The following is a 26,511-nucleotide window of genomic DNA, read 5'->3' as shown; positions in this document are numbered from 1 at the left end:
GGAGGACCACACCAGCCCAGAATAAATTAAGAGTAAAGAATGATGCTAGCAGAAGATATTTATTACAGCATAGTTGGAGTCAAGACCAGGTTTGTAAATCTAACTGTAAAATACTTGCATAACCAAAACAGTGAGCCAACATCAGAATATTGGAAGTCAACACACATAAAACACAATAGTTCCACATCCATTTGTCAACTCTTTGTCTATTGTTCAGCTCTCGACTCCAGTCTTTTCCTTGCATGGAGAGCTCCATCATTCCTAATCCTTCTCTTCACCATGAGTGATGACGTAGCAGAGGTTCTTGTAGTCAAGGTTGCCTGAAACATCAGGAGGGAATGCAACAAACATCTGCTCACACTGGAGGAAGAGAGAGAAAAGGTCAGGGTGCTGGTCACAGAAGTCACAGACACAATCTTCTGTCCTGATTGGGGCTGTAGTGTGACAAGTCACAGTGTCAGCTGGAAGGCTGAACTTTAACCCCTTCAGGTTCAGATCCAATGCACTGTGTGGAGAACACTGGCACTGATTGGTCACACTGCAGCCCCAGTCAAGACAAAAGCTTCAATGTCTTGAATTCTCAAGATAAAGAATAGAAACAACACACTCAAAATGCTGGAGAACTCAGCAGGTCTGGCAGCAACTATGGAAATGAATAAACAGTCAACGGTTTGGGCTGACACCCTTCTTCAGAACTGTAAAGGAAGAGGGAAGATACCAGAATAAAAAGGTGGGTGGAGGGGAAGGAAGATAGCTAGGAGGTGATATGTGAAGCCATATGGGTAGGAAAGGTAAAAGGACTGGAGAGGAAGGAATCTGATAAGAGCAGGGAGTGAACCATAGGAGAAAGGGAAGGAAGAAGGAACAAGGGAGAGGTGATAGCCAGGTGAGAACAAGTAAGAGGCCAGAGTGAGGAATAGAAGAAAGGGGACGGGGAGGGAATTTTTTTTAACTGTAAGGAGAAATAGATAAGGAATAGAAGGTTGTGATGCTCAGAGGCTCCATTTCACAGCATAGTTGCAGTCATGTTGGAACATAGTTCTAGTAGAACTGCAGGTGGCTTTATCAGAGATATCTCAAAGTGGGATCAGACAGCACAAACTTGGAAACAACAGCAAAATGTTATTCATTTCTGTAGAGTAGTATCTGCCACAAATGTTTAGCAGAAACACGGTCTGCATGCATGTGTGTGTGTTTGAGCACACACTACCACATGTACATGCATTTGTGTCAGTGTGTGTGAATGCATGCTCCCTGAGTTTGTATATGTGCCTCTGTATATACTGTATATGCCTCTGCCTGGGTTTGTATATGTGCCTGAGCTCATTTTGCTTCTTAGTTAAGATAAAACAATCCTGATCTCACACCTAATGAAGAGTTTGGGAAACAATAGTTTCTTTTTAAGGTCAACTAGGAAGCAGGATTTGTTGTGGGCCATGGGATGAGTTGGCTGCACTGCATTGAAAGAAGTCACAGAGCTCTGTTGGTTATACCCCTCATTGCATAGATCTTGTCTAAAAGCAGTAAGAGGACTGGGGCAGTCAGTGACCTGAAACACACCTGTCTGCAATAACTCCGGAATATAATTGGCCTAATAATAAGAAATCTTGATGAGGCCAGGGAACTGGAAGTGACTGCATTTTGGAATGTGGAGATGGGAGAGGGAAGGTATTTTTCATACTGGAAATATGGAAGAGCCCCACAAGAAGATTTGAGCATTAATTCTGCAAGGCTAGGCTCAACCCAACCAGCCCCATAACTGGATATTACCTCCGCAGTCCCCCAGCACCCAGCAATGGCAACAGATCCCATTATTTAACAGGAGTAAGGTCTGGAGCTGCCAAAGGCCAGCACCCCAAAGGTTACCAGGTGGGGGACCAGTGTTTACTCTGCTTTTCAGTCAATAAGTGCTAGGAGATCTCTCGGAAATTTTTAAGATGGTTAAAGGACTTGGCAGACCTGACTAAGAAGTTTAGGGCCAGCAGTCACAGTCTGAGAACAAGAGGAGCTCTGCAACTCAGGGTGATGACCCTATGGAGTTCTCTTTCCACAGGGCCGCAGAGGTTTTCATTCTAGATGTTAAAGAAATAAAAGGGTAGGGTGACAGCACAAGGAAATGATGCTAAAGTAGAAGAAAACCATGATCTTGAAGACAGGAAGAGGGGTGGGAGAGGAGGGAGACAGATGATTAGGAGTGAGCGAAGAGGAATTCGGATACTGAGTGAGTGATGATATTGCAAGTGTTGGCGCGTGGCCTAGTGGATAAGGCATCGGTCTAGTGATCTGAAGGTCACTGGTTCAAGCCTCTGCTGAGGCAACGTGTTGTGTCCTTGAGCAAGGCACTTAACAACACATTGCTCTGCGACGATACCAGTGCCAAGCTGCTTGGGTCCTAGTGCCCTTCCCTTGACAACATCGGTGACGTGGAGAGGGGAAGGCTTGCAACTTGGGCAACTCCCATACAACCCCGCCCAGGCCTGCACCCTGGAAACCTTCAAAGGCGCAAATCCATGGTCTCATGATACTAACGGATGCCTATTACTATTAAAGACGATATTGCAACTTGGAGAGGCTGCAATCAGAATCCAGACAGGGCATCTAAAGGTCAATAGCCATGGGGGATTTGTCTGAGAGGTGGGTAATCTTTTCGCCACAAAACTCAAAAGGGCAAGGACAGAAAATGGCTGATTGGAAGGGGCATATAGGGAGAGAGAGATAGGGAGTGCTTGATGGATGGGGTGACATTGAGAGAAGTGATTGATGGGAGGATTGTAATTAGAAGACTCATACATAGCAATTAGAACCCGGCTTGGGGGTAGGGAAATGGGGATGTACATAAGAAGTGGTTGACTGGGAAGAAGCACATTTGGAGGTGAGGCTGATTCGTGGGGTGGCAGTTGGGAGAAGCCCCGTCGGAGTTGGGAGTGTCTGGGAGGTGGCAGAGCCCAGCCGATTGCAGAGATGAGGGTGATGGGGCTTGGTGATCAGGTGGGGTGACTGGGAATGGGTGATCAGCAGAGATCAGAAGGGTGGGTAGGACAGGATATGGTTAGAAAAACATAGAAACATAGAAAACCTACAGCAAAATACAGGTCAGGCCCTTCGGCCCCAAAGCTGCACTGAACATGTCCTTACCTGAGAAATCACCTAGGGTTACCCATAGTCCTCTATTTTTCTGAGCTCCATGTACCTATCCAGGAGTCTCTAAAAAGACCCTGTCGTACCCACCTCCACCACTGTCACCAGCAGCCCATTCCACGCACTCACCACTCTGCGTAAGAAACCCTGACATCTCCTCTGTACCTACTTCCAAGCACCTTAAAACTGTGCCCTCTCGTGCTCGCCATTTCAGCCCTGGGTAAAAGCCCCTGACTATCCACATGATCAATGCCTCTCATCAGCTTATACACCTCTATCAGGTTACCTCTCATCCTCTGTTGCTCCAAGGGAAAAAGGCCCAGTTCACTCAACGTATTCTCAGAAGGCATACTCCCCAATCCAAGTAACATCCTTGTAAATCTCCTCCACACCCTTTCTATGGTATTCATATCCTTCCTATAGTGAGATGACCAGAACTGAGCACATTACTCCAAGTGGGGTCTGACCAGGGTCCTATATAGCTGCAACATTACCTCTCAGCTCCTAAACACAATCCCACAATTGATAAAAGCCAATACACCGTATGCTTTCTTAACAACAGAGCTAACTTGTGCAGCAATTTGAGTGTCCTATGGACTCGGGCCCCAAGATCCCTCTGATCAATGGTAAGACTGCCAAGAGTCTTGCCATTAATACTATAACCTGTTATTGTGTTTGACCTACCCAAACAAGCCACCTTACACTTAGCTGAACACCATCTGCCAATTCTCAGCCCAGTTTTGCATCCTATCAATGTACTGCTGCAACCTCTGACACGCCTCCACACTATCCACAACACCCCCAACATTTGTATCATCAGCAAATTTAATAACCCACCCCTCTACTTCATTCAGGTCATTTATAAAAATCACAAAGAGTAGGGGTCCCAGAACAGATCCCTAAGGCACACTACTGGAGACTGACCTCCATGCAGAATATGACCGGTCTACAACCACTTTTTGCCTTCTGTGGGCAAGCCAGCTCTGGATCCACAAAGCAACTTGCCCTTGGATCCCTTGCCTCCTTAAGGAGGGTAAGGAGACCTTGCCTCCTTACTTTCTCAATAAGTCTTGCATGGAGTACCTTATCAAATGCCTTGCTGAAATCCATATACACTTCATCTACTGCTCTACCATCATCAATGTGTTTCAACATATCCTCAAAAAATTCAATCAGACTTGTAAAGTATGACATGTCTTTCACAAAGCCATACTGACTATTCCTAATAATATCATGCGTCTCTAAATGTTCATAAATCCTGCTTCTCAAGATCTTCTCCATCAACTTCGCAAACACTGAAGTAAGACTCACTGGTCTATCACTTCCTAGGCTATCTCTATTCCTTTTCTTGAATAATGGAACATCCGCAACCCTCCAATCCTCTGGAACCTCTCACATCCCCATTGATGATGCAAAGATCATCACCAGAGGCTCAGCAATCTCCTCCCTCACCTCCCACAGTAGCCTGGGGTACATCTCGTCTGGTCCTGGTGACTTGTCCAACTTGATGCTTTCCAAAAGCTCCTGCACATCTTCTTTCTTAATATCTACATGCTCAAGCTTTTCAGTCTGCAGTAAGTCATCCCTACAATCACCAAGATCCTTTTCCACAGTGAATACTGAAGCAAAGTACTCATTAAGTACCTCTGCTATCTCCTTCAGTTCTATACACACTTTTACATTGTCACACTTGATTGGTTCTATTCTCTCATGTCTTATCCTCTTGCTCTTCACATACTTGTAGAATGCCTTGGGGTTTTCCTTAATCCTGTCCACCAAGGCCTTCTCATGGCCCTTTCTGGCTCTCCTAATTTTTTTCTTAAACTAGCCTTATAATCTTCTAGATCTCTATGATTACCTAGTTTTTTTAACCTTTCATAAGCTCTTCTTTTCTTCTTAACTAGATTTACACCACAGTTCCTGTACCCTACCATCCTTTCCCTGTCTTATTGGAATGTATCTATGTAGAACTCCATGCAAGTATCCCCTGAACATCTCCACATTTCTTCCGTACAGTTCCCTGAGAGCATCTATTCCCAATTTATGCTTCCAAGTTCCTGCCTGATAGCCTCATATTTCCCCTTACTCCAATTAAATGTTTTCCTAATTTGTCTGTTCCTATCCCTCTCCAATGCTATGGTAAAGGAGATAGAATTGTGATCACTATCTCCAAAGTGATCTCTCACTGGGAGATCTGACACCTGGCCAGGTTCATTTCCCAATACCAAATCAAGTACAGTCTTTCCTCTTGTAGGCTTATCTATATATTGTGTCAAGAAACCTTCCTGAACACACCTAACAAACTCCACCCCATCTAAACCCCTCACTCTAGGGAGCTGCCAATTGATATTTGGGAAATTAAAATCTCCCACCACAACAACCCTGTTATTATTACACCTTTCCAGAATCTGTCTCCCTATCTGCTGCTCGATGTCCCTGTTACTATTGGGTGGTCTATAAAACATACCCAGTAGAGTTATTGACCCCTTCCTCTTCTGAACTTCCACCCACGGAGACTCCGTAGACAATCCCTCCATGTCTTCCTCCTTTTCTGCAGCGATGACACTATCTCTGATCAGCAGTGCCACGTTGCCATCTCTTTTTCCTCCCTCCCTGTCCTTTCTGAAACATCTCAAGCCTGGCACTCGAAGTAACCATTCCTGCTCCTGCACCATCCAAGTCTCTGTAATGGCCACAACGTCATAGCCCCACATGCTGATTCACACTCTAAGCTCATCAACTTTGTTCATAATCCACCTTGCATTAAAATAGACACATCTTAAACTATCGGTCTGAGCATATCCCTTCTCTATCACCTCCCTCTCACACTGTCTCCAAGCTTTCTCTATTTGTGAGCCAACTGCCTCTTCCTCTGTCTCTTCAGTTTGGTTCCCAGCCCCCAGAAATCCTAGCTTAAACTCTTCCCAATAACGTTAGCAAACCTCCCTGCCAGGATTTGGTCCCCCGCTGTGACTACCTGCCAATAGCTCCTCTCTGTCACTTCCTCACTCTCCCTGACCGGACAAAGGTCATTGACCTGCATCTCCAGTTCCCTAACATAGTCCCTAAGGAGCTGCAGCTTGATGCACCTGGCCTCCCGGACTTCCCACATCTGACACTGAGCACGGAACGCTAGCCTCACACACATTCTTCCTATTTGTATTCTACACAAGCAACCTACCTCACCTCGACCAGTTATCACGGAAGCCCCGTTGAGCCAAAGCCTTCCTATTCTGTCTCCCTCTACTCCCATGCCTGCTCTATAAGCTGTCTCCTTTTAAACTCTTCTTGCTGTTCTCACTGGCTGACGTCCTTGCATTTGCACAGTCTTGCCCCGATCAAACCACTGAAGAAATGGGTTGTGGGCTTATCCTGGCTTTGAGGTGCACTTTTTTTTTCCAGTCCAAAAAACTAAAAGTCCCCTGCCCAGGGGTTTAGTGTTCTTGGTGATTACCTACCCATTGTCAGCTGTTCCTAGAGCAGAGGACCACATATGCACTCAGGGGTAAGCCCCTGACTTAGATCCAGGTCCCTAAGAAGGGGACTTCTGCCTATATTCACAGTGTTTTTATTTTTATTTATTTAGAGATAGAGCAGATTATCAGTGACCCCACACTACCCAATTACACCCATTGTGGCCAATTAATCTACAAACCTGTACATTTCTGGAATGTGAGAAGAAACCAGAGCACCTGGAGGAAACCCACACAGGTATGAGGAGAACATACAAACTCCTTACAGGCAGAAGCAGAATTGAACGCAGGTCACTGGTTCTGGAATAGCTACACTAACCACTACAGTACAATGTTAATGGACAAGAACAATGTTAGGTTAGAACCAACGTATTTCCTGATCATTAATTGTGGACACCACAGACCATGATCACCAAAAACTGAGTGCTTTTGCCTTTGTTCCAACTGTCCAAACTAATTCCCCAGGGAGTAGGAACCTGGATCCCAAGTGAGGACCAAGAAGGTATGGACAATAGACAATAGACAATAGGTGCAGGAGTAGGCCATTAGGCCCTTTGAGCCAGCACCACCATTCAATGTGATCATGGCTGATCATCCACAATCAGTAGCCTGTTCCTGCCTTCTCCCCATATCCCTTGACTCTACTGTCTTTAAGAAGGGAAGGGAAGCACAGGAATACCTACAGGACTGCTTTGAATAGGTGGACTGGACTGTAAACAGGGATTCATCTTCGAACCTGGTCTCTAAAACCTGTGTGAATGAGTGTGTGCCCTCAAAGACTTACTGTACATTCCCAAACCAAAAGCTGTGGATGAACCAAGAGGTATATCATCTGCTGAAGGCTAGGTTTGTGGCATTCAAGTCTGGCAACCAGGCCTGTACCAGAAAACCAGGTATGATTTGCAGAGGGTTATTTCAAGGGCAAAGAGACAACTTCGAATGAGGTTGGAGTTGACATTGGATTCACAGCAACTCTGGCAGGGTCTGCAAGACATTATTTCCTACAAAATGAAACCCAATAACATGAATGGCAGCAATGCTTCACTACCAGAAGGACTCAACATCTTCTATGCCCGCTTTGAAAGGGAGAACACAACTGCAGCTGTGAAGATCCCTGCTGCATCTGATGACACTGTGATCTCCATCTCAGAGGCCGATGTTAGGCTGTCTTTAAAGAGAGTGAACCCTCACAAGGTGGAAGGTCCAAATGGAGTACCTGGTAAGGCTTGCAAGACTTGTTCCAACCAACTAGCGGGAGTACTCAAGGACATTTCCAACCTCTCACTGCAATGAGCAAAGTTCCCACTTGCTTCAAAAAGGCAACAATTATACCAGTGCCTAAGAAAAATAAGGTGGGCTGCCTTAATGATTATTGCCCGGTAGCACTCACATTGACAGGGATGAAATGCTTTGAGAGGTTGGTCATGACTAGACTGAGCTTCTACCTCAGCAAGGACCTGGACCCATTGCAATTTGCCTGTTGCCACAATAGGTCAATGGCAGATGCAATCTTAATGGCTCTCCACGTGGCTTTGGACCACTTGGACAACATAAACACCTACGTCAGGGTGCTGTTCATTAACTCTAGCTCAGCATTTAATACCATCATGCCCCAATCCTGATTAAGAAGTTGCTGAACCCGGGCCTCTGTACCTCCCTCTGCAATTGGATCTTCTACTCACTAACCGGAAGATCACAATCTGTGCGGATTGGTGATAACATATCTTCCTTGCTGACGATCAACACCTGTGCACCTCTGGGGTGTGTGCTTAGCCCACTGCTCTATTCTCATGATTGTGTGGCTAGGCATAGCTCAAATACCATCTGTAGATTTGCTGATGATACAGCCATTGTTGGTAGAATCTCAGGTGGTGACGAGAGGGCATACAGGAGTGAGTTATGCCAACTGGTGGAGTGGTGCCACGGCAACAACCTCGCAGTCAACATCAGTAAAACAAAAGAGGGAGTCTCTCACTGGCAGTCCATGGAGAAGGACGCGTGTGCGCTGCTCCTAACTTTGATAACCTTCTTTACACTGCTAGATCTACTTAAAGTTTGAAGAATTATTATTTTGACTGAAGGTTTTACAATTTAATTGCAATGGCAAGGATTTAAAAAAAGCTGGAAAAACCGTTGCTGAAACCAACCAAACAGAGCAATCAGCGGAAGTCCTTACTTCAGAAAGAATGCTCTCTTTAATGCAAGGTATGAATACTAAGATTGATAGCCTGGTGAAGGCTGATGAAAAGTTTGAAAAAATTGTTTCCATCATCCAGGAATCTTATGGCAATCTGGAAATCCAACTTGAGGCGCTCAAGAAAACTACTAACAGAATTAAAAGAGAACAGGAGGCGATGAATCAAGTTATTAAAGATATCAGCTATGGAAAAGAAAATTAATGAGGCTACTTTGAAAATACCGAGAATTAAGAAGAAAATGGTTGATCTGGAAAGTAGAAGCCACAGGATGAATTTACACATATTGGGTTTGCCTGAAAATACAGAATCCGGTGAGCCATTAAAACATTTTACAGGTATGTTACATTCACTTCCTAGTGAGATACTTGAAGCCCCTCCAATGATAGACAGAGCCCATCGTTCTCTCCGTCCAAAGCCTTCAACTGAGATGAAACCTCACCATGTGATACTATCCCTGCATTACTTTACAACTAAAGAAGCGATTCTCCAAGATGCAAGAAAGCAAGGAAAGCTAATCTTTAATGGGGCAGCCATTTGTATAATTGAAGATTTTGCTCCAGAGGTTTATGCTGAAAGAATTAAATATCGGGAAATGATGGCTGAACTTTATATCCCTCTTTATACATCCTTCTTTGCGCTTTCCGGCTCGTCTGAGAATCTCTCCACCTAATGATCGCCCCAAATGGATCGACTCTCCAGAAGAGGGTTGAAGATTCATAAAGGGAGTTCAAATCCATCTCGCAAACAATTTGAATGATTAAGCCTTAGCTGGGAGTTATTGTAATGGGAAAAACTTTAATACTTAATATAGTTTTGGATTTAATATACACATATTTACTTACCTTTTTATTAACTTGTAAGTGGCCAGCACTAGTCATAACACATTAATTGGTTGGATTTATCCTTTTTGAATATATGACTAACTTATTTTAAATGAATTTAAGATGGCTGATTTTAGTTAGGTTCTAACCTTTGTTAGACATAATATCAAAATATTTGAAATATGCTTACTTCTTCATTTTTTTCTGTTTTGTCTTTAGCTAGCGGTGTTAATACATAACTGTCTGAGAAGAGCCTGCCAATCATAGACAGGGGATAGTAGTTTAGCATGCTGTCCGCCTATTGGACGGTTTTTGGGCTTTGGGGGGAGGGGGTGAGTTTATTAGATTAGGTGTTTTCCAACTGGGCAATCCTGTGAGGTTTTTTTCTGTCAACGATGTTTCATTTTTTTATCTTTGATTGAATTCATGCTCTGTTTCTCCTGGTAGATTTGATTTGTGCTTATGCAGTAACTTACTTTACAAAATCTTATATTAAAGTTTAAATATGGATGCTAATAAATTTAATATAATATCTTGGAATTTGACTGGTATGAACCAACCTATTAAATTGAAAAAGATCTTTAAGAAATTAAAAACACTTCAGGCTGATATTATTTTTGCACAGGAGACCCATGTTCGTGGGGAAGATGAAAATCATATTTTTTAATTTTGGAGAAGTTATCAATTTCATTCTTCATCAACAACTAAAATTAGAGGGGTATCTATATTTTTTAAATCTAAAATACCTCTCTTACATTTTAATACTGTTACTGATTCAATTGGAAGATATTTGATTGTCTGTTTCGTGGCCAAAAGGTGGCTCTAGTGTGTGTTTATGCACCTAATATAGATAGTCCTGAATTTTTTAAGAAACTATTCTCTGCATTGCCAAATTTAATGAACACGTTGATTATGGGTGGTGACTTCAATTGTTGTTTAAATCCTTCGATTGATAGGTCATCAACCAATCCGCTGCTTCCTAAAAAGGCTGCGACTTGTATTAACTCTTTTTTATTGGAATACGGATTTCTGGAGATTTATAGATCCTAAAGATAGGGAATTTGGAATTTTGGGATTTTGGAATATTGATATCTGGAGATTTATGGATCCTAAAGATAGGGATTTTGGAGATTTTGGAATTTGGGGATATTGGAATATTGATATCTGGAGATTTATAGATCCTAAAGATAGGGATTTTTTTTCTTTTTGCATGTATAACATAAGTACTCAAGAACTGATTAATTTTTGCTGGACACGCAATTGGTCCCTTTTGTTGCTGATTGCACATATGATGTCATCATGTTGTTAGACCACGCACCCATGAAATTAACATTTAGATTTCCTGATAACATTTTTAATTCTTCTCAATGGAGATTTAATACTACATTATTACAAGACTTAGCTTTTGTAAGCTTTATTAAAGAACAAATTTCTTTATGTTATGAATTAAATACAACTGAGGGAATGTCAAATTTGGTTATTTGGGATACGATAAAAGAACAGGATTAAAGAAATAGATAAAGTTTATTCAGTAACACCTAATGAAGATCTTTTTAAGGAAAGGGTTGAACTTCAAACACAGCATGTTTTGCTTTTGACCTATCTCATTGAGCAGCAACTTCTCAAATCTAAAAGTCAATTTTACATACATGGGGATAAGTCAGGCACATTGCTGGCTTGTCAATTAAAAGCAGATGTGGCTGGAAGAGAGATTTTGAAAATACGAAGAGCTGATAGAATTGAAATGTCAGATGGTCAGGAAATTAATAAATAAATTAATTGATTAATTTCTGCATTTCTACTCTAACTTTTATAAATCTGACTTTTCAGACAATACTACTTCTATGATTAGATTTTTGCAAAAGCTGAATATACCTAAAATTTCTGCTCAAGATATGAATACATTAGATGCACCTATTAAACAAGAGGAAATAACAAGGGCTAAATCCTATCTTCAATCAGGTAAGGTTCCGGGACCAGATGGATATACAATGAAATTTTTTTAGACTTTTACTGAGATACTTACACCTCATTTATGTCAAGTTTTCACTGATTCTATATCCTCAGGGACTCTCCCGAAAACTTTTTATGAGGCATTAATTTCACTAATTCCTAAAAAAGGAAAAGATTATTCTGAATGTGCCTCTTATAGACCAAATTATTTACTAAATGTGGATTCTAAAATTCTTTCTAAAATTTTGATGGAATTTTAAAATAAAATGGAAAGTATCTTAGAGATGGTATATATAATTATCTGGATAGACAGGGTCTGATTAGAAGCAGTCACCATGGATTTGTGTGTGGAAGGTCATGTTTGACAAATCTTATTGAATTTTTTGAACAGGTTACTAGGAAAGTCGATAAGAGTAAAGCAGTGGATGTTGTCTATATGGACTTCAGTAAGGCCTTTGACAAGGTTCCACATGGAAGGTTAGTTAAGAAAGTTCAATCGTTAGGTATTAATATTGAAGTAGTAAAATGGATTCAACAGCGGCTGGATGGGAGATGCCAGAGATTAGTGGTGGATAACTGTTTGTCAGATTGGAGGCCGATGACTAGTGGTGTGCCTCAGGGATCTGTACTGGGTCCAATGTTGTTTGACATATACATTAATGATCTGGATGATGGAGTGGCAGATTGGATTAGTAAGTATGCAGATGATACTAAGGTAGGTGGTGTTGTGGATAATGAAGTAGGGTTTCAAAGCTTGCAGAGAGATTTAAGCCAGTTAGAAGAGTGGGCTGAAAGATGGCAGATGGAGTTTAATGCTAATGAGTGTGAGGTGCTACATTTTAGTAGGAATAATACAAATAGGACATACATGGTAAATGGTAGGGCATTGAAGAATGCAGTAGAACAGAGTGATCTAGGAATAATGGTGCATGGTTCCCTGAAGGTGGAATCTCATGTGGATAGGGTAGTGAAGAAAGCTTTTGGTATGCTGGCCTTTATAAATCAGAGAATTGAGTATAAATGGTGGGATGTAATGTTAAAATTGTACAAGGCACTGGTGAGGCTGAATTTGGAGTATTGTGTACAGTTCTGGTGACCGAATTATAGGAAACATGTCAACAAAATAAAGAGAGTACAGAGAAGATTTACTAGAATGTTACCTGGGTTTCAGCACCTAAGTTAGAAGGAAAGTTTGAACAAGTTAGGTCTCTATTCTTTGGAGCATAGGAAGTTGAGGGGGGACTTGATAGAGGTATTTAAAATAATGAGGGGGATAGATAGAGTTGATGTGGATAGGCTTTTTTCATTGAGAGTAGGGGAGATTGAAACAAGAGGACATGAGTTGAGAGTTAAGGGGCAAAAGTTTAGGGGTAACATGAGGGGGAGCTTCTTTACTCAGAGAGTGGTAGCTGTGTGGAATGAGCTTCTGGTAGAAGTGGCAGAGGCAGGTTCGATTTCATCATTTTAAAAAAAATTGGATAGGTATATGGACAGGAAAGGAATGGAGGGTTATGGGCTAAGTGCGGGTCAGTGGGACTAGGTGAGAGTAAGCGTTCGGCACGGACTAGAATGGCCAAGATAGCCTGTTTCCGTGCTGTAATTGTTATATGGTTATTTTGGCTAATAGGATCGATAATATTTTACCTAAAGTTATCTCTAATGTCCAAACTGGATTTATTAAGAATAGGTATGCATACTTTAATATTCTGAGACTATTGAACATTATTTATTCCTCTCCATCCTAAGAATCTGAATGTGTTGTTTCCTTTGACACAGAGAAAGCCTTTGATAGGGTGAGTGGTTTTATTTAATTGAAATTTTAGAAAGATTTAATTTTGGTCTGGGTTTCATTTCCTGGATCAAATGGATCTATCAAGCTCCTATAGCTGCAGCTATAACTAACAATCAAAAATCTCCCTATTTTAGACTATACAGAAGTACCCAGCAGGGCTGTCCTCTTAATCCTTTGTTATTTAACTTGGCTCTGGAACCTCTTGCTATTGCTCTTCAGAATTCTAAAAGTATTCTAAAAGTGAGCAGATACTTGGCAGATGTCATTCAATGTGAATAAATGTGAAGTTATCCACTTTGAAAGCAGGAACAAGAGGGCAGAGTATTGTCTGAACGGTGTAGAGTTAGGTAAGGGAGAAATGCAAAGAGACCTAGGAGTCCTAGTTCATCAGTCAATGAAGGTGAATGAGCAAGTGCAACAGGCAGTGAAGAGGGCAAATGGAATGTTGGCCTTTATTACAAGGGGAATTGAGTACAAGAGCAAGGATGTCCTTTTGCATTTGTACAGGGCCCTGGTGAGACCACACCTGGAATATTGTGTACAGTTTTGGTCTCCAGGTTTAAGGAAGGACATTCTGGCAATTGAGGAAGTGCAGCGTAGATTCACTAGGTTGACTCCTGGGATGGCAGGGCTGTCTTACACAGAGAGATTGGAGAGATTGGGCTTGTACACAGTGGAATTGAGGAGATTGAGAGGGGATCTGATTGAAACGTTTAAGATAATTAAAGGATTTGATAGGATTGAGGCAGGAAATATGTTCCAGATGTTGGGAGAGTCCAGTACCAGAGGGCATGGATTGAGAATAAGAGATCAGTTTTTTAAAACAGAGTTGAGGAAAAACTTCTTCTCCCAGAGAGTTGCGGAGGTGTGGAATGCACTGCCTCGGAAGACGGTGGAGGCCAATTCTCTGGATGCTTTCAAGAAGGAGCTAGATAGATATCTGATGGATAGGGGAATCAAGGGATATGGGGACAAGGCAGGGACTGGGTATTGATAGTGAATGATCAGCCATGATCTCAGAATGGTGGTGCAGACTCGAGAGGCCGAATGGTCTACTTCTGCACCTATAGTCTATTCAGGGTATTAAGAGAGGGGATAAAATGCATAAGGTTTCGTTGCACACAGACGACTTGTAAGTCTACATTTCGGATCCTAAGAGATCTATTCCTTCTATGTTATCCATATTCTCCAAATCTAGCAGTTTTTCTGGATATAAGTTAAATTTATACAAAAGTGAGTTATTTCCTATTAATAATTATTTGGATCAGTATGAGCAATTACCTTTTAGTATTGCTAAAAATCAATTTACTTACCCTGGTATTAAAGTTACTAAGAATTTTAAAGATCTGTATAAATATAATTTTCTCCCATTAATTGATTATACCCAACAACACTTTCTAAATGGTCTCCTATGACATTATTATTAATTGGGTGAATTAATGCTATTAAAATGATAGTTCTACGGAAATTCCTATGTATATTTCAAGCAGTTCCTTCATTTGTTCCTAAATGGTTTTTTGGCAGAATAGGCTCTAAAATTTTATCCTATATTTGGAAAAATAAAAATCCTAGATTCAGTAAACCTTTATTGCAGAAATTAAAAAAGGACAGTGGTATGGCTTTGCTAAATCTTAGACTGGGTAATTAATATTCGATATATTACCTGTTGGATTCATTATTCAGACATATATGACTGTCCTTTATGGGTGGAATTGGAGAAAAACTCAGTGAAAGGGTATTTCTTGGCCTCTTTACTGGGAGTTCCTCTTCCTTTCCTGCTCTCTAAGTTTGGTAGACAAGACCTTAATCCTATTATTAAACATACAATAAGAATTTGGTTTCAGTTTCACAGATTTTTTGAATTAAATAATTTTGTCCTTTCTAGTAAAATATATTGTAACCTTTTTTAAAAACCATCGATTTTAGATCAGGCTTTGTAAATTTGGAAAACCTAAGGTATAATAACTTCTTCGGATTTGTTTATAGGGGATTGCTTAACATCTTTTACTCAGCTAGCGGATAAATTTTATTTATCTGATGTACATTTTTTTAGATATTTACAAATTAGGAAATTTTACATACTTTGCTTCCAAATTATCCCTCGGCTTAATCCATCTAATATAATAGATATCCTCTTCCAGGTTAAACCACTCCAAAAAGGATCGATAACTACAATTTATAAATGAATATTGAATTTATGAATGATATCCAACGATAAAATTAAAGCTGCCTGGGAACTGGAATTTCAAGAGTTATTTTCAGATAATCACTGGAGTAATATTTTTCATCTGGTAAATACTTCACCTATTTGTGCCCATTATCCCTTGATACATTTCAGGGTAGTGCATCGGGCACAAATGTCGAAGGATAAATTAGCCCATATTTTTCCCAATATTAATCCTATTTGTGATGGATGTGATACTCAGGTGGCCACTTTAACTCATATGTTTTGGTCTTGCATAAAGTGCTGGATCTGGATTTACAACCAAACTTATTTACAGCTATTTTTGGGATTATTCCTTCGGAAGCAGGATATACTCAGCCTTATTGGCTGGGAGAGCCATTTTACTTAAATGGAAGGACCCTGATCCTCCTACCGCCTTTTATTGGCGTTCCTCCATCACGTCCTGTTTAAGTCTAGAGAAAATAAGAAGACGGACATTGGATACATCCTTTAAATTTGAAGAAATCTGGTGACCTTTTATTCAATATTTTCATGTGATCTGATTTTTGTACTGATTCTTTTCCAGCTATTTTTTCAGAACCTTGGATTTGATCTCTTGGTTTTTCTCTCAGGATGGACTGCACAGCCCTTTTTTTCTGTTTAGAATAGTGTTTTTTTTTCTCTTTTCTTTTATATAAAAATTTCTAACAGTCTTTCCTTTCTTCATAAATTGATAAGAGGAGAATTATACATTCTGTATCAAATTTATACTTTGTAGATCAGCACTGTGTGTGATTCTGATATTGTTTATTTCACATTCTGTATGTACTGCTAGTGACATATATACTAGAGATACTCTCCTCCTGTTTGTATACACACTTCTTTTTAAATCAATAAAAAGATTGAAGAAGGAGAGAAAGTAAAACAAAAAAGCTGATTGTGGACTTCAGGAAGGGTAAGACGAAGGAACACATACCAATCCTCATAGAGGGATCAGAAGTGGAGAGAGTGAGTAGCTTCAAGTTCCTGGATGTCAAGATCTCTGAGGATCTAACCTGGTCCCAACATATTGATGTAGTTATAAAGAAGGCAAGACAGCAGCTATTCTTTATCAGGTTTTGAAGAGATTTGGCATGTCAACAAATACACTCAAAAACTTCTATAGTTGTACCGTGGAGAGCATTCTGACAGGCTGCATCACTGTCTGGTATGGAAGGGATACTGCACAGGACCGAAAGAAGCTGCAGTAGGTTGTAAATCTTGTCAGCTCCATCTTGGGTATTAGCCTACAAAGTACCCAAGATTTCTTTAGGGAGCAGTGTCTCAGAAAGGCAGTGTCCATTATTAAGGACTTCCAGTACCCAGGGCATGCTTTTCTCTCACTGTTACCATCAGGTAGGAGGTACAGAAGCCTGAAGACACACACTCAGTGATTCAGGAACAGCTTCTTCCTTTCTGCCATCCAATTCCTAAATGGACATTGAATCCTTGGACACTTCTTTTTACTATACAGTACTACTTTTGCACGTTTTTCAATCTAATCAAGATATGTAATTGATTTACTTGTTTATTTAGTTTTTATTTATTATTTTTTCTCTCACTGCTAGATTATGTATTGCATTGAATTGCTGCTGCTAAGTTAACAAATTTCACGTCACACGCCAGTGATAATAAACCTGATTCTGGTTCTGAAGCATAGAATCAGTTATTTGATCAGTTACTCAACAGTCCAGGGTTTGATTGATTGATTGCTGAAGTTCAGTGAGACCACCAAAGAAGATTATTCTGACCTGTACAGGACCATTGCTTTTGGCTCTGTTCGGAGATCAGTTTAGTGACTGTATAAAATCATTCAAAATATATACAGACTCTGGTCACAAGAGGGAATTTGAAAATGTTCCAACTTGGCAGGCTCTGGGGTAGTTGATGCTCTGAGATTCTCCACCTACCTATTGTATTAGTCATGAAACTGTTTTAACAGAGAAATGGAATTTCAAATCTTTTGCATCTGCTGCTGAAGGGCAACAGGGTCACCCACTTTGGAATAAGAAGACTGCAGGCCATGTTAATGACTGTCAGGGCAATAAATGCATCCTGCCAAGTAATACCCCACTGTAGCTCTGATGACAATAATATCTTGTTATAGGTCTGACCATACACTGTTATATCTTTGGAGGATGTTAATGTTAATATTACTCTCAGTCTTATTTCTAATATTAGCAACTTCACATCAATACCTCCTCTTCATTAAATCGGTCTGCTTGGGTCTTCAGCATATGTTTGAAGCTGTAACAGAGAGGAGAAAGGTAACAATGCACTGTTAGCCATACACATAGAAGGATGAGTATTAAATCTTTGAGACATTCTACATCTACAAAGAGCAAGAAGTGTCTTCACATACTTATGTGATGGCCCATCATCGATGCTACCTCATTCCAGGACAATCCTCATGGTCTCATTCTTCTAGAGCCTTGTTTATTTCCCCTCACCTGCCACCAATTATTCTTTTCGATTTTAATTTGCTGGCTCCCCTTTACAAATTCCACCATCTTTGGTAAAATTCCACCACTGGGATCATCCTGCCCTCTCTGCTTTCAACATTCTGAAAGGACGATCCTTGTGCAACTCTCTGGCACAGTCGTTACTCATTAGCTATAGACCTTCTCTTTGCAACTGCAGGTGGTGTAACTCCTGTCTTTTTACGCCTTCCCACCACTCTGTCCAGTTGTAGCAGTGCCTGACCTACACTTCTTTCTATCCAATGTATTGCATTCAGAGTTTCTCCTGTGGACACCACTCCCAGTTTGGGTCACCACTGTGCAGCGCCCATCCTTCAGTCTGCAGGGGTGACCTTGAGCATCTGATTGCCTAACACTTAAATTCTCTGTCCCACTCCCCCATGACCACTCCATCTTCAGCCTCTTGCGCTACTCCACAACAGTTCAGTAGTAAATCAAGGTAGAGCACTGGGTCTATACCTATTTAGAGGCTGGGGATACTTGCTTAATCAGTCCTATTATCATTGCCATTTAACTAGATTCTGAAAAAAACCTGCACTCGCTCCTCAATTACACTATCTATTGGTGCAGAAGAACAACTTGGCCCTTGTCATCAAACTATTCTAAAGTTTGAACCAAGAAATTACATTTTATCTACAGAATTGACTAGTTGGATATAGACATTGATCAACTGGCAACCCTGTGGATGTTCAAACTCTTTATTTACATAATCAAACAGCAGTCACACTAAAATACACATATTGACAGCCAATAGAAGCCCATAATACTTCATCAAATTTAGTAAAATTACTGTCCCAAAGTCCCAGTGTCTGCTTCTTGCCCCTCTGACTTCCTACCATCTCTAGCAGCACTGCACAATACGTCTCCCATTCCTCACTCCCGTTCGTCTTGTCCAGCTGTAATACAATTCTCCCCTCTCATCCTGAATGTGCTTGTTGATTGCAGGGTTGTTCCCACCCATGGTATTCCCTACTGTAGGGAGGTTGGTCACACAGTAATGATCACAAAAGGAAGGAGGAGGAGATTCAATTTCATTGACACCCCCCCTCCCACTTTTGGAATACAACCCATTGGGGATACACCTCACTGCCAACTTCACTTTTCCTACACCGAGAACCTGCTGGAGAGCTGCAGTGCAAACCCAAAAATGACAGAGCACAGTGGGAGGCTTTGAGGAGGCAATCCAGTTAATCCCACTGATCCTCAAGGGCCATAACCTTCAAAATAGTTGGCTCTTTGCTGCCTTTAGCACATTCTATAAAAGTTTCCTTCTCCTTCTTGGTCTGACCTCCAATGCACAGGAGATTAGGAGAATAGCGCTCCAGTGGTTTGAATCATCATGTATGTTGGTGCAGGGACTAAAGATACACCACACTTGTCTCAGGGCTGGATCGCTTTCTGGTCCAGTGGAGATTAAAATGTTAATTCTTGGCATCCTGGCCTGCCACATTGTTTTCAGCCTTACCCATGGGGAAGGTCAGAAGGACATAAGTGGCCTGCAGCAGCCCACTTCTACTGGGAACCACTGAAGAGGAAAGAGTCAAAGCAGGGAACGCCTGATACAGAGTTGTTAATAAAAACATAGGGCAATGTGATTAGCAACATCAATCTGACATGTCCAGCCTTGGGACTGGGCATGGTGTGCAAAGCACTGAGAAACAGCTGTGTCAGCAATGGTGTCTGCTCATAGCTGAACAAGGTGAGGGTAGATGGCTAGTCCTCACATAGCTTCTTTGGCTCACATTGGTAGGTCAGATTTGGAAGACAACCCTCTTGAAATTCTCCCATGAGGTCAGCCACTGATGTCCTCTGCTCACTAAGGTTATTAGCCAATCATGAAGGCCTAGTGATTCATGTGTTCCATCAGCCATATGATCAACAAATCAAGGAGACTGTAGGAGAAAAGATGCTTAAATAATGTGTACAGTGGGAATGTGGGTGCAATGTGGGAGAACCAAAACAGGTCAATAAAATTATTGACAGATTGCAACTCAGTAATCACCTTTTGATACCATCATGAGACATCAGTGTGAGGCATTTAAATAGTTTAGAGTTATAGAACTTGGAAACAGGCCCTTCAGCCAACATTGTCTATGCTGATTTAAATGTTTTGCTAAATATATTGGGCACTAGCCTCCCCACTAATGAGGACATCTTCAAAAGGTGATACCTCAAGAAGGGGTAGTGTGGGTTTAGTACTTTTTTAAGGATTATATGGGTCGGCACAACATGGAGGGATGAAGGGCCTGTACTGTGCTGTAGTGTTCTATGGTTCTATGGTTCTAAGGCAACATCATCATGGAAGACTGTCACATGTTTATGTTTTTATTGTAATCTATACTAATTTTATGCATTTCAGTGTACTGCTGCTACAAAATTTCATGACATAAATTAGTGATAATCAATATGACTGTCTGCTCCACGTTGACATGAAATGGGCAAAGCCTGCAGATTGTGGTATTTATTCACAAATACTGGACTTCATAAATAAGGACTACATGGAGAAATGCTGTAGTTCCCAAAAAAAACAAAACTCAGAGTCAAATGAACCTAACAGAGGAAGACAGACACTACAAAGGAAATAGCATTTAATGGACAAAAACAGACTTCACGCTGGAAATCACAGGGAAACACTGGACGTTAAAGAACATTGGACCTCAGTGACCATTTGCTGAAAGGGGGATACTGATTAACAAAGGAAAAGAAGTGTTAAAAGAAGGACACAGGTGTTGATACTGGTGTCCACAGAGGACAAGTGTTCAGTACTGTTACTGGCATTTAAAAAGGAAAAGGAGGTTCAGAGGGCATTCAGTGATGAATACAGCTTCATGCAACAACATTGTGGAATATCATTTCTCATCCAGATGCTTGTAAATACATGCTCTAAATGTGGCTGCTTCCATCTAAGGGGAAATGATTATATTTATGTGACAAGCTACAGGGGTGGAAAATGCATAAGGTTTCTGTTTGTTTTAGACTTACTCGTCAGCTTTGATATGTCCCTTGGCTTCTGGGTCAAAAATCTTAAAAGCACTGAGAATGGTTTCTTCTGGGTCAGCACCTGCAGAAATCCACAGGAAGAAATAGATAATTAACACTCACAGCTCTGAATCAGGATGTGAAATATAATGCTGGCCTCCTTTAACATTAGTGTCTCTTTTAATTCCTGGTCAATTATAATGATTCACAGAATGGAGATGTGCACTTAGAAAGTCAAAGACACAAAGGAACTGCTGACCTTCAGATGTGTTTGAAAGTGAGAAGCAAATAGAACAAAGGAGCCTGTTCTTCAATACAGTGGAAACTACCTGTAATAGAAGAGTAGCCTGAAATGAAGTTGCATCCTGGAAATGATGTGTTTGTTAACTGTTTCTCTTTCCGCAGATGCTGCCTGACCTGCTGGGACTTTCTGGCATTTTACTCTTGATTTCCTGTATCTGTAGTGTTTACTTTTACCTGACTAAAGCTGTTCCTCTTTTTGCCTTTACTCCCTGTGGGTTTGTGTCACAGTTCTGTTTTCCTGCAACACACTGGCACCAGGAATTCTCTCTGGGACAGCCCTCTTACTTTATGTCAAAGCTTAGCTATAAATTGCTTTACCCAACCTTGGCTTTTAAGATTTTATTTTATTTTTTTATTTAGAGATACAGCATGGAACAGGCCCTTCCAGCCCAATGAGCTGCATTGTTGGCCTAATCACAGGACAATTTACGATAACCAATCAACCTACTAACTTGTACATCTTTGGACTGTGGGAAGACACCAGAGCACCTGGAGAAACCCTTGCATTCCATGGGGAAGACATACAAACTCCTTATAGAGGATGCCAGGATTGAATGCAAAGTTCTGACGCCCTGGGTGTCACGCTAAGCACTACATTACTGTAGCGACCAAAGATCAAGATCTTTACTACTATATAGACCTTACTCCAGCTGAATTAAGTCCAGATGAATACTCCTTGTGCTTGGAACTAGTCTGATTTTGATTCAGTGACATTGGCTGAGTTCTCCATGCAGTAAGTGACCAGCTTTTGGGTATTTCTGGAGAATGCTTGCTTGTTCGATGTCTCTCAAATATAAAATCTGCAACTGGCTTTCTTCCTGGTCCATCCTTTTACATATATTTGATGAAATTATATAATTGGATACTTGCATTCCTAACAAGGAGCTCAAATCTATGGTCAGCACAGGAGCCCACTCCTCTGATGCCATCCCACTGAATCTCACCAGCAGTGAACTGAAGTTGCCAATGTACACAACCTGAATGGTGGACCGCAACAGCTTACTCACCTTCTCCCCTCTCTCCTTCCCCCACCATTTCCTCCTTCCTCCCCCCCCCTCCTTTTCACTCTCCCCCCCTTCCCTCATCGTTCCACCACCAAGAAATATGCCACCAACACTACCTCTGAAAAATCATTTACATTCACCAGAAGGTTAAATGATCCAGTGTTAATGTCATCTTCAGGCCAACACCCCAAACACCATTTTGCTGTAATCCCTTACAGTTAGTCAGCCACATTGGTGAAGTCACATTGTTCACAGAAACATAGAAACCCTACAGCACAATACAGGCCCTTCAGCCCACAAAGTTCTGACGAACATGTCCCTACCTTAGAAATTACTAGGCTTACCCATAGCCCTCTGTTTTTCTAAGCTTCATGTACCTATCCAAAAGTCTCTCAAAAGACCCTATCATATCCAACATCTATTGCTGACATCTGTCTCAAGGTGTCATAGAGAAGAGATACAAGAATGTGCTCAAATGTTGCAATGGCACCAGCTCCAGGGAATCTCTACTTCATTAGAACCCACAGTGAGGAAGGAGATTAAGGATGGTATTAGGAGCATACTAAAGCCCAGTGTGAGCATGCACAGGAACACAAACCACCCTCCACCTAACGAAACATCACCACCTCACCAACCACCCGCCCCCTCACCAACACCCCTAACACCTGCTGGAGAAGTTGGTCTGGTGTCAGCTCGCCCTGGGCAGAAAGGATGATAGTAACTCATCTCTGTCACCCAGAGTTTACTTTCTCAATGTTTCTATGTTTCTAAGAGGAGAGTTAATGGTTCTTTCAGAGGAAGAAATAACAATCACACAAATCCGTTGTTAGATTTCAAAAGCTATCAGTCATTAATTGAGCAGTGACCAAGCTGCTCACCTGGATAAAGCAACAGCCAACGAAAACAAAACTGATAGAACAAGTGGAGCCTACAATCTACATCACTATGGGAATTTTCAATCACTCCAATTAACCTTTATCTTCCAGCATTTCTTGCTTGCTTTACCTTTTAGCTTCTCCCCAAACATTGTGAGAAAGACGGTGAAGTTTATTGGTCCAGGAGCTTGGTTCAACATCTCATCCAGCTCCTCGCTGTTCACATTTATCCGACCTGATGGAAGAACAACACACATTCTCATCATGTGCCTTGCACTCATGTACTTGCAAACTCTCTGTGAAATCTCTGGAGTTCCATGAGGAATTTCTCAAGTGTTTCCCTAACTTTGCTATGGATAGTCCCAAGCCTGGCTGGAAAAGCTGGAGGGTTGGGCTTGGAGCTAGCAACCCCATCCCATAAATTCCCAGAGCTATAGAAACGCCAACAGAAGCTCCAAAGACCTCATCCCTGTGAGAGGAAGGATGGGCTAGAACCATGAACAACTTGAAAGACTGGCCCAGAACAGAGGACTCTGGTGAGCTGTTGTCAGCAGCCTATGCCTCAGTAGGGCTGATGGGCTTAAGTAAGGAAGTACCCCTACCCAGCGCTGCGAAGGTTCCTCTCAGATCTTCCTTGTTGATAAATCCATCTCTGTTCTGGTCCATTATAGTGAACGCCTGTGGGAGAGAACACGGAAGTACAACTCATAAAGACAAGATATTCTGCAGATCCTGAACAACACACAGAAAATTCTGGATGAACTCAACAAGTCAGGCAGCAACCATGGAGGTGAATAAACAGTCTATGTTACAGGCTGAAACCCTTCATCAGGACTGGAAAGAAAGGGGGCTGAAGCCAGAATAAGAAAGGGGGGAGGGGAAGGAGTGGCCGGTGATGATAGGTGAGACCAGGTGAGGAGGATAGGTGGGTGGGAAAAGAGGATGAAATGAGATGGAATATAACCCCTGCTTTCAGTGGCTATCTCCTATGTTAAGGACTGGTCTGTATTGCCAGTATGATCAAAACATTCCCCACCTCAGAGGTTCCAACCTCACTCAGCCCACCAGGCTGCAGCACCAATTTGAGTTCAAAGCACAGATTTAGGAGCTGATCTCACACTCACCTCCTTGAATTCCTGGATCTGAGTCTGATCAAACATGGAAAAGACATTGGAGCTCCCCTTCTCTGCCTTCTTCTTTGCCTTTTTTGGAGCCTGAAACAGATACCAGACCATGAGAACCCCCCCCCACATATGCCACACCCCCATATTCCACCCCTGTATTCCACACCCACTCCATATTCCACTGTATTTTACCCCCATTCCATCCCCCTGTATCCCACCCCCGAATTCAACCCCTGTCTTCCACACCCCGAATACCAACCCCACCTTCCATCTCTAATTCCACACTTCCCCTGTTCCACTACCCACTGTACTCAACCGCCACGGAATATTCCACAACCCCATATTTCACCCACTCATATTCACGCTTCTCGTGTTTCACCACCCCTGTAATCCACACCCCTGTATTCCACTCCCCATATTCCCCCCTCCCCTATTCATACTTCCCCATGATCCACACTTCCCGTGTTCCAACGAACCCCCCCCATATTCCACCACATTCAGTATTTCACATCCCCATACTCCACACCGCAAGTTCCACCCCCACCGTATTCACCCGCCGTATTCCACCTGTACCATATTCCACCCCCACCGTATTCACCCGCCGTATTCCACCTGTACCATATTCCACCCCCACCGTATTCACCCGCCGTATTCCACCTGTACCATATTCCACCCCCGCATATTCCAACTCCCCATAATCCACTCCCCCATAATGCACAACCCCGAATACCATGCCCCCATATTAAACAACCTGTGCATTCCACAACCCCCTATTCCACTGCCCATATTCTACTCCTCCGTATTGCACACCTCCCATATTCCACCCTCCCCGTATTCAAACTCTCTCCCATATTCCATCATAATGCCATATTCCACCACAACTCCATATTCCACACCCTCTGTATAGCACCCCCTACATTCCACACATGATCCACACTTCCTGTGTTCCAATGAACCCCCACCCCTGTATTCCCACATGTCAATATTTGTCCCGCCATATTCTACCCCTCCACCCGTACTGCACACCCCCGTATACCATGCCCCCAGATTAAACACCCCCTGTATTCCACAACTTCTGTATTCCAACCCACTCGTGTCCCACACCTCCCACATTCCACACTTACCCTGTTCCACTACCCACTGTATTCAACCCCCAGGGAATATGGGGGTGTGGAATAAGGAGGGGTGGAAGATGGGGCTGGAATATGAGGATGGTGGAAGACGGTGGTTGTGTAGAATGCGGGCGGTTGGAATATGGGTGATGTGGAATGCAGTGGATGTGGAATACAGGAGAGTGGAATATGGAGGGATGGAAGACGGGGCTTTAATATGGGAGTGTGGAATACAGGGTGTGCAGAATATTGGAGGGTGGGATACGATGCAGTGGAATACAGCGGTGTGTAATATGGGGGGGATGGAATACGGGGGTTTGGAATACCGGGCGTGTAGAATATTGGTGGGTGGAATACAGTGCAGTGGAATATAGGCGCTGTGGAATACATGGGGAGGGGTTTGGAATACGGATGGTTGGAATACAGGAGTTTGGAATATGGGAGGGCTTGGAATATGGGAGGTGTGGAATGCAGGGGGTTTAGAATACAGGGGGTTTGGAATATGGGAGTTTTAGAATACAGGGTGTGTAGAATATTGGTGGGTGGAATACAGGGGGTTTGGAATATGGGAGGTGTGGAATACAGGGGGTTTGGAATATGGGAGGTTTGGAATGCAGGGGGTTTAGAATGCAGGGGGTTTAGAATACAGGAGTTTGGAATATGGGAGGTGTGGAATACAGGGGGTTTGGAATATGGGAGGTTTGGAATGCAGGGGGTTTAGAATACAGGAGTTTGGAATATGGGAGGTGTGGAATACAGGGGGTTTGGAATATGGGAGGTTTGGAATGCAGGGGGTTTAGAATACAGGAGTTTGGAATATGGGAGGTGTGGAATACAGGGGGTTTGGAATATGGGAGGTTTGGAATGCAGGGGGTTTAGAATACAGGAGTTTGGAATATGGGAGGTGTGGAATACAGGGGGTTTGGAATATGGGAGGTTTGGAATGCAGGGGGTTTAGAATACAGGGGGTTTGGAATATGGGAGTTTTAGAATACAGGGTGTGTAGAATATTGGTGGGTGGAATACAGGGGCTGTGAAATACGTGGGGTTTGGAAT

At 42.1% G+C, this 26,511-nt stretch overlaps 1 protein-coding gene across 1 annotated transcript; it reads right to left on the bottom strand.

Moving 5' to 3' along the window:
- Window positions 1-261: 261 nt before the first annotated feature.
- Window positions 262-24,394, bottom strand: LOC132395074 (myosin regulatory light chain 2B, cardiac muscle isoform-like). The gene is made up of 6 exons (XM_059971389.1): window positions 24,344-24,394; window positions 23,822-23,897; window positions 23,350-23,454; window positions 21,041-21,119; window positions 17,777-17,825; window positions 262-360 (listed from the first exon to the last, which is right to left on the bottom strand). The coding sequence occupies exons 1-6, from the start codon at window positions 24,377-24,379 to the stop codon at window positions 262-264; spliced, it is 444 nt and encodes a 147-aa protein (XP_059827372.1). The 5' UTR covers window positions 24,380-24,394.
- Window positions 24,395-26,511: the final 2,117 nt, after the last annotated feature.

The sequence above is a fragment of the Hypanus sabinus genome, chromosome 6 (assembly GCF_030144855.1).
Source record: "Hypanus sabinus isolate sHypSab1 chromosome 6, sHypSab1.hap1, whole genome shotgun sequence".
Taxonomy (NCBI): Eukaryota; Metazoa; Chordata; class Chondrichthyes; order Myliobatiformes; family Dasyatidae; genus Hypanus; species Hypanus sabinus.
The sequence above is the reverse complement of the archived record's forward strand: the minus strand, read 5'-3'. Positions and strand labels throughout refer to the sequence as shown.